Below are 14,446 nucleotides of genomic sequence, written 5' to 3'. Positions count from 1 at the left end.
ATCTCCTCTGACATTCTGAGTCCTCATACAGGAGGCTTCCTGGCTCCTGTCCGGCTGACTCACTGATATACCTAGCCCAGGGCACGGATGAAGTGGATTTAATATTTCCGTTTATTCTTCTTTGAACGTGGAGTTGAACACCTGAAAAGCCCCAACAAAGACAAGTGGAGGAAGGCACCGATCCACTGGAGGCAAGAAGGCTGGGGAGAAATCAGGACAGAGACCAGGTCAGAAGCAAGGTCTCTAGAGACTGATGTAGGTGTGGCTAAAGAGCTGGAAACCAGTACTAGAAAGAACTAGACGTGGAGGGCAGGGTGGTTGGAAGATGGAGATTTTGCTACTGGCACTGGCAGAGGAACAAAGAACACCCTGTCACATAGGTCCAGATTTGTCCCTAACTGAGCTGACTCTATATAATGAGTTTTCAGACCTATGGTTGAATTTGTGTCTTGTGGATGTCCACAGTCCAGGTATCTGACACAGGACACAGGTATTAACTGTTATTTTTCTTAATGAATACACATAAAATTTCCTATAGTCTAGTTCTAACCCCATTTTTAATACCTATGGCCCTGCGTGGGTATTGAGAAACAGCATTCAGTTTACCTGTTCCGGTGACTTTTTCTCATGGTCCAGTCTTTCCTGGGAAGCTGTTTGCTTCCCCATTTTTAATGTGCCTTGGGACCATCCTTAGACTTACGAGTTGCTTCCTAAGTACCAGTCTAGCAGCTCGAGTCTTGTTCCTCTTTTAAATAGATGGCAGAGATAACGCCTCTTACACAGGTGGCAACATGAATTCTAGGAGGTTAAAAACCTTGCTTCCCTGATCCACAGAGATCTCTCCATTTCTGAGACTGACTGCCATTTGCAATGTCCTGTAATCTGATATTTGAGACTCCCTCCTAATCTCATTATTTTTATACACAGCATGCTTGTCTTCCTCTAGGCTAGTTCTTGGTCTCCATCCCCAGCTCCGTCTCAATGACACCTGAGTCCTGTGTCAAGCCACTACAGCCCCCAAAGTGAGATCAAATATCCCAAGTGTCAGTGATGAAAAGGTTAGCACATAACGGTTTGCAAATTATTTTAGTGATGCCTAGACTCCCATGTGGCGGGGGTGGGGCGCTTAGGCATCACCTGGAATGATTTAGAGGGACAGAGGGAAGACTTTTGGGTACTCTGAAAGCTTCACCCCCACGGAGCCAGAAAAGTTGTTGCTTTCTTTCTAATTGATTTTCTTTAAGCCACAGATACGGTAAAACCAAAGTCTGAAAGCAATGGTAATGAGGTGTTATTTTGGCTTGAGATTACCAGGGTTCTAGTCAAAATAATTAACAGTGTGATACAAGAATTGACCAATCAGAATGGATACTAGTCCTGGGGTCTGCCAGAAGTTAGCTTTTAGTTGTTGGATTGAGGAGAGATTGGGAGAGTCCTGGGTGGGGGAATCAGATGACCAGAGCAGTAGAGGGTTAGAAGAGACACGCAGGGAGCTCAGACCACTGCTCTTTCCTAACCAATATGAAAACATTTCAATTTTCATAACCAGTTTGCCTATGTCTTGGAAATTACACACTAAATCAGGGATAGAGTCAGGACTTACTTAGACCTTAATTTCCTGGGGAAAAATATAAAACTCTTTAATACCAGTAGTTATGCTACCCTTTTTAACAACGATCTCAACATGTAAAAATACGGTCTTTCTTGAATTTCTAGCCTCATCAACAACTCATGTCAGTAAAGTAGTAGGGTACTGCCTAACTGATTACGAAACATTCTAACGTACTTATTTTCACGGATTCTGAAAAAAGAGATGCTAAAGACACCTAATCATTTTTTAAATATTCGAAAATTGTGTTAATGGAAACAGACTGGCCTGTTAGACAAATATCCCTTTGCAGTCAATTTGCAACTTCTGGAATCACTGCAGACAGTTACAAAGATCAGGATGAGGCTACAAGACACGAATCAGCAGATTCGTGGGACCACCAGGTATCGGTGTATCATTTTCTAGTTCGTCAAGGAGCGTTTTTTTTTTTTTTTTTTTAAGAGAAATTCTGCCATGCATGATTAGTTACAATAGTGTGCTTTTGCCTTCCCTCTGGAATGATAAAGCATAATCACGGGCTTCTGTAATGTGGTACCGCGCTTGTAAATTTGTGAAAGAAGCTCCTTTTGTTGACAGGTCTAATGTCTGCCATCTGTTTGCATGGGATGAAGCCCGGGTACTCCCCTAATTGGCCATAAATTAGGTGCCAGCAGCAGGCTCCTGACAGGAGGCTTCAGTTACAGTTTGGTTGTTTTTCAAGCTGTGAATTTGACATTTGGTGGGAAGAGCAACTTCTCTTCTAAGAGTGCAGAAATGCGTGTGGTGAGTTCTACGTGCAGGCTCCCTTCTCTAGGTTTCTGTTGAAAGACCGCTCTCGAGGTGTCCTCTCAGTGTGTGTTCTTAAGATAAACTTCTGCCAATTAGATGGAAAAATTGCCAAATCAGAGGGGCTCCTGTGTCTTCTGCAAGAAAAGGAGAACGTGTTTACTCAACGCTTGCTCCACATCCTGTGCTGTGCGTGGACCTGTGTGTACAATAAACCGACCTTCCCACCAAGCTCACATTTCGGTAATGTGAGCTTATTTTGCAGGTAGGGAAACTGAGACTTAGAATTTAAGTAACTGTCCCTATTAAGTATTAGGCAACGGCCCAAACATGATGCAGGCACGATCCAACTAGTGAATTCTGTTTTGACAAAGCCCATGCACTGCCCGGCGCAAAGCGTGTATGACCACATTTGAGAAAAAGAGAAAATTCGGACGAGGGCCAAAGTATGTGCACGATGCTATGTGGTGCTCCTTCAGTCCTCAGGCCCACAGTTAACTAAATTGAAGAAGCAGGACCAGATGGCCCACAAAATCCCATCTACTTTGTTTCTCTGATGTATCTGGGCTTTATCATTTACCAGGAAATCTTACCAAGTTATTAAACTTCTATGGGCTTCCATTTCCTCTCCTGTTGACCATCCTGCCTACCTTCCAGGTGGGATGCCATGCATGTGAAAATCCCCAAATTATAAACGACTGTAGGGATATAAACTGATGGGATACCCTAGTCACCTGGCACATCCTCAGCCCCACCCCCACTCCTTCCCTGGCCAGATTTTCTCGCTTTATACTTTATTTTGTTAAACATTTTATTTCTAAGTCATCTTTACGTCCCGTGTGGGGCTCGAACTCATGGCCCTGAGATCAAGAATCAGATGCTTTTCCAACTGAGCCAGCCAGATGCTCTTCTTGCTCTATGTTTTAGAGACAAGGTCAAGACCATATTGAGCTCCCATAGCTTTCCTTATCTAAATCTCTACACATTTTCTACTTCTCCTCTTAGAAAATAGAAGAAAAGAAAAGCACACATTCTCCAAGTATTCTTTCCTTGTTTGCCCACAATTTCCTCCCCTGTGGCCCCATTTCCATCAAACGGTCCCTCTAGTATTTCATTTCCTCCATTTTCCTGGATGCATGTATGTACTCATCACAAGGAAGCTCTCCAAGACCCGCCAATGCCTCATGTTCCCCCTTCCTTTCCCTTCCCTCCCTCCTTCCCTCTTTTCTTTCTTTCCTTCCTTCCTTCCCTCCCTCCATCCGTTTCACCAAGTTCTTGAAAGAAAGAACCCTTAGTCTGGGTGATCTAACTTCCTCAGCACCCACTTGCTCTCTGCAACCTGGACTCCATTCTCACCACTTGACTGAAGCTTTTTTCTCCCATGCTCCTGAACTATTGGCCTTTTCTCTATCTGTCTGCCTCTTGGCTTCCACTTGGGATTGGACATTGCCGACTGTCCTTCCTCTCTTGGATCTTCCCTTGGATTCTGAGGTTTTATGTACCTGCTCTGAGAGCTGACACCTCAGTTCTATTCACTGGTGTGTCTTCTCCGGCCTCTTCCTTCAATGTAACAATTTTCCCAAATCTTAACCTTGGTCCTTTTATCTTTATTCTTTGACACAATTCCGTCCAGTCCCATGGCTTCAGCTGCTAACTCTAGGTAAGCAAATTTGAAGTTAATTTTAAGTTAACTCCGACAAGAGTTCTTGTCCCACCTTTTCTATCTCCTGCAGAGCATCTGTTCTTGAGTGTCCCATTGGTACGTCAAGTTCATTATGTTTTTGAGGGAATACCACTGTGCCTCCCAAACCGACTCTTCTGTACATCTTCTAGATCATCTCTCAATCCTGACTACACCCCTAGTTTCTTCCTTGCCCTTTCCTTTCGGTCAAGGAGTAAGCCCTTTGGTTTTACCTTTTCATCCTAATGCATTTCTCCTCTAGCCGGTCTCATGACCACCACTTGGGCTGATAGATACTAACCATATATCCCCGCTCCTACTTCACCCGTAACACATTTTACAGAGCCTTCTGGGATCATTCTACCAAATGCAGTGATACAGTGACGGACACTATTTGGTTGCCTAAAACCGTCAGTTACCCTCACCCCAACAAAGAGTGTTCTTGGTGAACCGGCCCCAGTGTGTGTATGAAGCACCCGTCGGAGCACTTCCTCCGGCCGCCCTCACCCAGCCCCACGCCGGCACGCTGCCACGGTTCCCTGCTCCCTCGCGAGGGTCGCTGTGTGGTTCACTCTGCTCATCTTGCCTCTCCTGTGCTTTCCAGACCCACCTAATCACAGCGCAAGCGCGTGCTCTGGACCCTTCCTATTTTCTGCTTTGTGCGGAGGCTACATCTTCTCTAGTAGAAGCGAGCCCCCCAAACCGGCATCTGTGCTGCCCCTCGGACTCTTCTCACAGCACCAAACACAAGGCCTTGTTCTCAGTAGATCCTCAGTAAGGCGAGAGGCAAACGAAGCAAAGGATGACCAGGTAATGTTGTTTCTGGGAACCAGATAAAGAGCATCGGTGTCAGATGTCGTTCTGCGGCTGTGTTGCCGCTCTGGTTCTAGAGACCCAGGGCCGAGGGGTCTCCAGAACTGAGATGTGGGGATCGAGCGGGACCCCTCTTCCCCTAGAGCGGTCATGGAGCTCAACATTCAACTCCATCGTTCCAGACTGCTCACATCTGGCCCCCAGTGGCATGCCCCACTGACACAGCCTCTTCCAGCCCCACGGCTGCTAACGGGGTGCTTTACAGTGCTTTCCCTTGGGCCAGGCACTTGGCTTTTCGGATCGACTTATCCACAGAAAGGCGGTGAGAAAGAGCCTGGAGGACTGCCTGCAGACAGTGCACCCCCAGGCCCTTGGAGAGTCCGCTATCCGATCCTTGTAGTTAACCGAAAAAGCCCTCGGGCCATGAGACTAGCAAGGCCAGAATGCGGAGAAGGAACAGGGGCAGGCATCACCCAACACACTTTTAATAACCCCAAATATATACCTCTGTCTAAAATGACGTTTTCTCCAAAGGCATCTTCCTTAAATACTTCTCTTATAGAAGTCTGGGGGTGGGAGCGCAGAGATAAGTAAAGCAGGCTGGAGGAACGGTCCATGTCTTAATAATGATACGAGTAACACTGTACATTCTATAATAGTGATAATGATTATCAGTGCTATGAACATTTATACCAATAGCTAGCATTGTTAAGATTGTCCAAAGTGAAGAAAACAAAAAAGCAAACAAACAGAAACAACACTGGGACCCACGCTTTCCTCACGCGCCCTCCTTAATGCTCACATCTTTGTGAACAGTGCATCATCGCCCGTGTATAAACCGGCTAACTTGCAGTGAGGCTCCTAACGGTTATGCACCCGGCGAAAGATCTCAAGGGCAGAAGGGACAACAGGGAGTGAGAATTCCTTCCCATTCCAAGAAAAACAGGGAATGAGCATCAAATATAAAACTCATTTGAAAATGAAGCAATATAAAACAAGTGTTAATAACTCCATAAAACGATGTGTACTTCGAAGAACTGAGGTACGCCACTGACAGGTGAGTGTAGGACGCATAATAAAGCAATGTACTCACTCTCTGTCGATGACCAGGCAGGTCACAGCCTCTGCAGCGATTACGTTGGCTGTCCTCACATCCTCCCTAGGTAAAAAAGAGAGACAGAGATTAAAGTAAAATCACTTTTACTATCAAAGAGAAGGGTTCACTGCGATTAATTTCAGGAAACAAGGTAAATTACGTGTACCTCTCAGATTTATCCACCCCTAGGGTTAAGCTTCATTCATGTTTGAAATTTATTTGTCCTGAGGAACCACCTTACTTTTACCAGTGATCCCACAAATCCTATAGTTAATAATCCAGGAGTTATAATTTTCAGTCTTAAAGTTTCATTTCTAGAAGTGAAGCAAATTTTCCATCATCATTCCCTGTGCTCTTTGAGGAATGAAGGAATTAACTGGATCGTGACAAGGACGGTAATGGACAGGGTAATTTGAATTTTCAGAGGATGGGCAGATATATTTCTGAGCATTGAGTATCTAATCCGTTTGTGTATGAATTTATTACTATAACCTTGGGAACAACGGATCTGTTTTAACTATCACCTTGAGACCCTGTTTTTATGTGGCTAACCTTTTGACAACTTATAATACACAGTTATTCATCTATACCAGAAGAGTATTTGACAAATTTCAATCACTCTGATTGAAATATATATATACACACACACATATATATATACATTATATATATACACACACACACACACACACACACTATATACACACACACACACACACACACACACACATACAAACACACACACATACACATACACGGTTTCTTTGCAAGCATCCAATTTGTCACTTCAGGCATATCTACCAACCTCTTAAACCTTTAAAAATTTGTTCTTGTATTTCTCATCTTACCCGGAGGTCTAAGATTTTGTAAATTAACATTCACATTTCATTCTGAGCTACTAAAAGTTTCATAGCATTACTGCATGGAAACATTAGGTTGTACTTGAAAATGTACTACTTTTCCTGGAAGAGTAAATTTTCTAAGTTAATATAATTAATGATAAATACAAGTTTGAAATACACTAAAGAGAACAGACACAGAAATAACATAGTGTTAATAATACATTCTAAAAATCATAATCCAAACATCATAGGTCTCTAATAATAGGCTTTTCAAGTCTTGGAAACAAAGATGCACTCGCTGAATTTTTATTTTTTCAAAATACACTACATTCTCACAGATAGGTCTGAACTCAGTAAATTTTCCACTGATCTTTTGTCTTCCACTGTTGCTACACCATGCTATTAAATTACAGTTGCTTTACAAAAACCATCAGTACTAAGTATTTGGTAAACAAGTTCCCCCTTACTAAAATTATTTTTCAGAGATATCTTGGGGCACCTGAGTGGCTCAGTTGCTTAAGCATCCAACTCTTGATTTCGACTCAGGTCATGATCCCAGGGTCACGGGATCAAGCCCTGAGTCGGGCTCTGGACTGATGGTGCAGAGCCTGCTTGGGATTCTCTCTCTCTCTCCTCTCTCTCTTTCCTTCAGAAATAAACATTAAAAAGGAAAGAAAAGAAATATCTTGAGGATACTGTTAAGCATTCATACTTCACAGAGACTTTAAAATCATTTTTCTACTTCTAAGGGAACCCACGTTGGCCTTCTGGTAGACCTGTATTACATTTATACATTGATTTCAGAAGAAGGACTTTAAGTATACTAATTTCCCATACAATGCATGACATAACACTCTTCTTGTGTGGAGAGGTGTTCTTAGATGTTTAAGTAAGATTTCTTAATATTTTTTGCTAGATCTGGATATTTTTAAAAAAAGAATTCTGGGGTGTTTTATATCAATGCTTTCTCTTAATGAAAGCAATGTTTCTATTTCTGTTTCTCATTGGTTATTGCTATTAAAGGAAAGAAGCTATTGATGAATGTGTATTTAAAAAAATTTTTTTTACGTTTATTTATTTTTGAGAGACAGAGTGTGAGTGGGCGAGGAGCAGAGAGAAAGGGAGACACGGAATCTGAAGCAGGATCCAGGCTCTGAGCTGTCAGCACAGAGCCTGACATGGGGCTCGAACGCACGAACCATGAGATCATGACCTGAGCTGAAGTCAGATGCTTAACCGACTGAGCCACCCAGGCACCCTGATGATTGTATATTTTTTATCCACGTGTCATACTAAGCTCTCTTCTGACTGTGCAACTTTTATTAGGGTCTAGACAGCTCCCAGTAGGATTCTACCAGCGTCTCCCTCACATCCCCACCCTGCAGCCAAAGCGGCCACCTTTGCTATCTGCTGAATGCTTCACGTGCCTCGGTGAGGACTCCCTCACTTGCCCTCCTGGCCTGGGAGGTGCTTCCCCAACTCCTTGACTAGCTCACCCCTGCTGACCCTTTAGATCTCGGCCCACGCATCCCTGCATCAGTGAACTAGAAGCAACCAGCCCAGGCTCCCTGTTCACCTGTGCTCATGGCCCTCCGTACCTCTCCACCCAAGCACCTGTCAGTCTGCAACTTAGACATTTATTTGTGCGGTCACTGGGTTGATGATTATATCCCCCTCCCCCTAAACCAGAGGAGGGCAGTTTCCTGGCTGGTTTTCCTCCCTGTTTTACCCAGAATGCTGGCCACGTGGGAGGTGCGTAGAAGGTATGTAGTACAAGACGGCACAGCCTGGAGCCCACGGGCAGGACAGCACAGAGCCGGCTTTGGACTCGCACTGTCCTCGTTTCAGGAGACAAGCTACAAACTATGCGAAAGCCTCAAGGGTGGGAACAGTGGGAACAGTAAGTCTGCCCCCTCACTGCTGGGTATTCAATGCGATCAAGGGACGTGTATTCTGATGCCCAGCCGGTGGACAGCAGTGTGTTCTTCCATGTATCTTGATTCTTCTCACCTCCTGTGCGGCCACGCTGTCCGGCATTTTACGAAACACTCCTACTCAACAGAGCGCAGCTTTTCTTTTGGCTCCGAGGGAGCAGACAATATATTTTCAACTCCATCATCGCTTTCTGAGCAGGAATTTTCAGTGAAGTGGATGCCATGGGCAGAAAACCTCACTAATACACCATTTGGTCTTTCATTTATCAAGCGAATAACTTACTTCTTAGGAGACTGCTCATGATGGTATGTTGCTATACCTTGCTGCTAGTCTAAAAAAGCCAAAGAACAGAACTCCTATCATAGCTTTGTAGAAAACATATTAAATCTGAATTTTCCTAAAATATATTACCATCTTGACAATTCAGAAATTGCTCACAAAGTCCTTAAAATAGAACATATACAAAATAATGCTTTTTTTTTTTTTAACGTTTTATTTATTTTTGAGACAGAGAGAGACAGAGCATGAACAGGGGAGGGTCAGCGAGAGGGAGACACAGAATCTGAAACAGGCTCCAGGCTCTGAGCTGTCAGCACAGAGCCCGACGCGGGGCTCGAACTCACGGACCGCGAGATCATGACCTGAGCCAAAGTCGGCCGCCCAACCGACTGAGCCACCCAGGCGACCCAATAATGCTTTCTTTTGAATGTATTCTCTACACATATTAATTTTAAAATGATTTCATCACAAATTTCCAATATTTGAAGATGTTATTATGTTTTCTGGCCTAAATTGGACATACTTTTTTAAATGAATGTAATTTTCTTGCGACAAGACAAAACACATAGACATTTTAAAATACAGATAAGAATGGGGCACCTGGGTGACTCATTTGGGTAAGTGTCCAATTTTGGCTTAGGTCATGGTATCACGGTTCATGAGTTCGAGTCCTGCGTTGGGCTCTGTGCTGACAGCTCAGAGCCTGGAGCCTGCTTCGGATTCTGTGTCTCCCTCTCTCTCTGCCCCTCCCCAACTTGCTCTCTCTCTCTCTCTCTCTCTCAAAAATAACTAAAAATATTAAAAAATTAAATTAAAGATACATGAGGAAAAGTAATTATCAGAAGAAACTGTCAGTAGAAATTGGAAGTATTTTAAAAAGGAAAAACCTGGAAGTCATGCCCTACAATCAAGCTTAGTGCCTAGTAAAGTGACATATATCAAAACAGAGAAGTGGTGTAATATGGGGAAAAACAATATATTAAATATAAGATTATAACATTTGCTACTTATTATCTAGTATACAACAGGAACCATTTTAGTCAATTCACACAAATCTCATTTAATGGATAGAGCAGAGGGTAGGTACAGAATCTCAGATTTACACGTGAGGACAGAGGTTGGGTCACACGCCCCAAGTCAAACATAGCCAGTGAGTAGCTGCTGTGGAATCTGAACACAGATCTGGCTGGCTCGAGGGCTCACGTCTTTCCACAAAAGTCCACCGTGTATACACTCTGCTACCAGATTTCCATTCGACAATTCTCAGTGCATTCTGGCGCAAAATAACTTAGGAGCACGAAGTAGTCAGACGGTCTGTCTGTCATCATAAAAAATATATTCAGTTGTTAATAAAAACAGCATTAATTGGTTTATGGGTGCTCAACTGCAAAGCTGATGCAGTAAGCCATTTTGTTTCTCATATGGTTAGAGTTCCTCCCATCCATGGCTATGTTCTAGCCCTAATATGTCGCTTTATAATAACGTTACATTACAATAGGAAATTATTGAATGCCGACTTCATTCAATGCCGAACTCATATTGCCACTATGCTGTCATTGTATCTCTACTATTTGGGTGCTTAATGTCATTGTGCCTGCTGACGCAGGTGTCCAGAAATGCTGTCTCTGAGTACCTACAGAGCCTGCTTCTGGGAGAGGTAAAATTCTATCTGATCTAGTATCGACATAGGTTAATCTCTTATTTCAGCAGGGACGGTACGGACTTCTAATGAGAGAATATTACTCACATAAGCAGACAATACTGTGGCTTACTGTGTCTGCTAATTTCCTTTGTAGGTCTAAGCAAATATTTGCATTGAGATATGAAATATTACATACTCCTATGACGCGGAGGTCCTGAGAGCTCCATGTGGTTACTGAACTTATCTCTATCCACACACAACTGTTAGGATAGTGGCTTCGCACAGCACACTCGCCACGTTTGCAGGGGCTTCACGTAATACTGGTTTAGATGCGAGAAAGATTTTTAAAAACTGAGTTTTCCTTCATTTTTACTTTTTTGTCCGATCACGGTATTTGATAAATCCTAGCAGAAGAAGAGATGAGATTTTTAAAGTCTCACTGACACCGACCACAAGATAATTCATAACTGGGATACGTTAACATACAAAATACATATTTAAAAAACATCCACCAGACTGCCTCTGAACCCTCAGCAGCTTCTTTATAGTAAATAAATGCACACGTGTCCAGCTAAGGGTCCAGGTCTAACATGCACGTTGTCTCTGAAGATCAAACCTCACACTCATCCATTTCTGTCCCTGCGTGTTAGTTGATTTCAGCGTGTCATTTAATAAACACGTACAACTGGAGAAGTCGCTACCGGTGGGAGGTTAACGGCTATTTCACAAACTTGCTACGCATTAATGAGAAATTACAGGCAAAGCTATGCGGTTTAGTAAGTAGCGTTCTCTTTTTTAAGCATTCTTGGAGGAGTTAGAAATTCCTTTCCGTGATATCACAGAGCATGAAAAACATCCAACATATTTGCAAACCCAGTTTTTCTGTGCACTGACTCTGATATTCTTTGCACTTCGTCACCGGAGTCTTCATCATCACTGTATCCCAAAGTGGAGTCACTGTCAGTATCGGAATAATCCATAGCAAGGGTTTACATGGACTCGTCTCGTCCCGAAGCGAGTTTCTCATGCCTCATGTCTGCCGGAGAGCTCTATCGTACATCGATGGCCCAGGGAACAAACACAGAGCGTCCGAGGCCAAAGCAGGGCACAGTTCACGCAAAGGCACTGGCCCAGTAGGGGCTCTTCCTTTTCAAGCCGGGGCAATGTGACTCCTGGCAACAGAGCCCAGGCATTCCCGCAGAGCCAAGCTCTGAAACGGACACCACTCCAAGGGCTTGTGAGCTCACGGCAGCCCACGGCTCCCATTCTCCATCCAGGGCAGCCGCTGAGCCTCCCCAGTCCGGTGTGCCTCACGCTGGACAAAATGAACCTTTTCAGCTCAAAACTGAAGGCACGTGAACTCACTGCCGGCAGGATGACAAACGGGAAGCAGCCACGTAAAATAAAGGTGCACTTTGAATTAGTGAACTGGACTTGTGGGATTCATAGCAAATTCAACCGGGCGTTCAACTTTGAAAGTTTGGTCCCAGAGCAGAGAAGTGGTCTTGCCCAAAAAGCTGTATCCAGCTACTCACTGACTCTACTTCCTATTTAGTCATCAAATTATTCCAGCACGATTTACACCTCCCACACTCTGTGAAGCGAATCAATACATGGCAAATAAGTGCACGTCTTGTAACCAAGGTTTGCACAGAGTCAGCAGCCAATCAATTTTAGCTTCCGGCGTCATAGCATCACTTGAAGGTCCTCTGGGACATCTGAGAAGCATGTCTCTCTACACGCTTCCTCCCTCCGTTTCTGTAATCAATCACTCTCCGAATTCTTTCTGGACCACCTCATCCAGTTATTTTCCTGAATCCTTTACCTCAGTTCACTAACATATAGGGATTCCTCCAAAATTCTGTTTCTGGCCTTCTGTTGTGTTGCGCTGACTTCTCTCACTGGGGAAATGTCACATAATCTTATGGTATCAACTTTTGGTTTTATTTTGACTCCCAAGACTTGAGTTTAACCTTTACCCCTCTCCTCCTGGACAACTCGCTCTTGAAGCTCCATTGCCCCCTCTAATTCAGACCCCACACATTTTCTCTTAACCTCAACCACTGGGTTCTTTGGGTTCCCTATGGCATCACCATTTGAGTCAATGACATGACCATTCTTACATTCACCCGGTCTCAGAAGATTAAACTCATTCTTCTCTCTTTCCATCACTGCATAGCTTTGGTCATACTGGCTCTCTCTCTCTCTTTCTGTCTGCCTTCTCTCTTTACCTATCCCTCCTGTTGCTTCTAGAGCTACTCCTCTATTTGGGCCATCACCATTCCTACCAGGAATGCTGATCTGGCCCCTTAACTGGCCTCTGTGCTCCAACTCTCTCTCCCACTTCCCATCTATCTCTCACTTTGTTGCACATTTTCAAATTTAAATCTGGTTGTGTCAACTCTTTGCCTGAGAACTTTCCAAGGAAACATCCAAAAAAGAAAAGTTTCTACACTGTTGTCTAGAGCTGGAAGTCCTCTGCTCTCTGACCTATCCCCTTTCTAAGCACCATACAGACTATCCTCTGTTGCATTTGCGACAACAGTTTCCTTCAAAGACACCCACTGTCATCTCCATGGCTGTGCACATGAACGTGGCACTGCTAAGCTCCCTCGACTCCAGTTAACTGCTCACCCACGCACACGTCCACTGACTTTCAGTAGCATTTGTAAAGGAAAAAAGTCCACGTAAGAAGTATGTCTGCCCATCGATTACAGAAACAGCAATTAAAATAACAACAGAAAAGTGTGAGAGAAAAATACAAAGATAACCATGACGTCATCTGCCAGGAGACAACTAAGGTTAACACCTTGGCGAATAGCCTTCCAACACTTTCTTATTCTTCAGCATTCACATGTTACATGGGTGTAATTCTAACAGGTCGATAATTATTTTAACCAATATTTACTGAGGGCTATTACATTTTGCATGCCCGAATCTTGCAGTCTAGTGGGGACAGAAGTTAAATTAGTACACAAGCGTATAACCGAAAATGCCAGTCAAAGAGTCCGCAAGCAAAGCTATAATAAGGGAGGATCTCATTTGGAAATTCAGAGGACAGACACCCTTTCTGAGGACGTTGAACGCGAAGACCAGAATGAGGAGTTACCAAGGTGAGTCAGGAGATGTATTTTCCAGGAAACAGGTGTAACACAGGCAATATCCCAGAGGTAGGAAATGGCTTATTGTTAAGCCAAGAAGGCTGGCATTCAGGGATTGAGGAAAAGAAGTCAGGGCACAGGAGAAACCAGACAGGAAGGCAGGACCGCATTGATCAGTGTCTGTGGGCTACTCTAAGGATTTATATATATATTTTACTTTACATTTATTTTATTTTTGTAAATGTTCATTTATTTTGGCGGGGTGGGGGGGAGGGAGGGAGGAAGAGGGCACAGAGAGAGGAGGACAGAGGATCCGAAGAGGGTTCTGGGCTGACAGCAGCGAGCCCAAGGCAGGGCTTGAATGCACAAGCCATGAGAGAGATCGTGACCTGAGCTGAAAAAGGATGTTCACGACTGAGCCATCCAGGTGCCCCTCTAAGGATTTATTGTTTAAAAAGAGATGGACTAAGTGAACATTTTTTTCCCTTTACCATAACGCATAAAATCTTAAAAATTAGTTGGAAATCACAAGATCAATTAAAGGCAACAGTTCCTATGCTCTGATGAAATAAAGTATCAAGGACATCAGTTTAGATGACTAATTTTACAACAGTGATGGCCTTTTCACTTTTAAAGTAGCTGTTGCTATACCTATGGATGTATTAAGACATATTATCTAAACA

General features: G+C 43.6%; 1 protein-coding gene across 5 annotated transcripts in view; it reads right to left on the bottom strand.

The window, feature by feature from the left end:
• PRKG1 (protein kinase cGMP-dependent 1) overlaps nt 1-14,446 on the bottom strand; it is a 1,240,511-nt gene that overhangs the window by 133,583 nt on the left and 1,092,482 nt on the right. For 4 of the 5 annotated variants that reach the window (XM_027049866.2, XM_027049865.2, XM_027049867.2 and 1 more), the window contains exon 8: nt 5,962-6,027. In XM_027049866.2, the coding sequence (XP_026905667.1) occupies nt 5,962-6,027 (66 nt within the window). Of the gene's footprint in view, nt 1-5,961; nt 6,028-11,556; nt 12,830-14,446 lie in introns of those variants that run through there. The other variant, XM_053206815.1, reaches the window with a different exon arrangement.

Source organism: Acinonyx jubatus, chromosome D2 (genome assembly GCF_027475565.1).
Source record: "Acinonyx jubatus isolate Ajub_Pintada_27869175 chromosome D2, VMU_Ajub_asm_v1.0, whole genome shotgun sequence".
Lineage (NCBI taxonomy): Eukaryota > Metazoa > Chordata > Mammalia > Carnivora > Felidae > Acinonyx > Acinonyx jubatus.
Note: the sequence above shows the minus strand (reverse complement) of the source record. Positions and strands in the feature narration are given on the sequence as shown.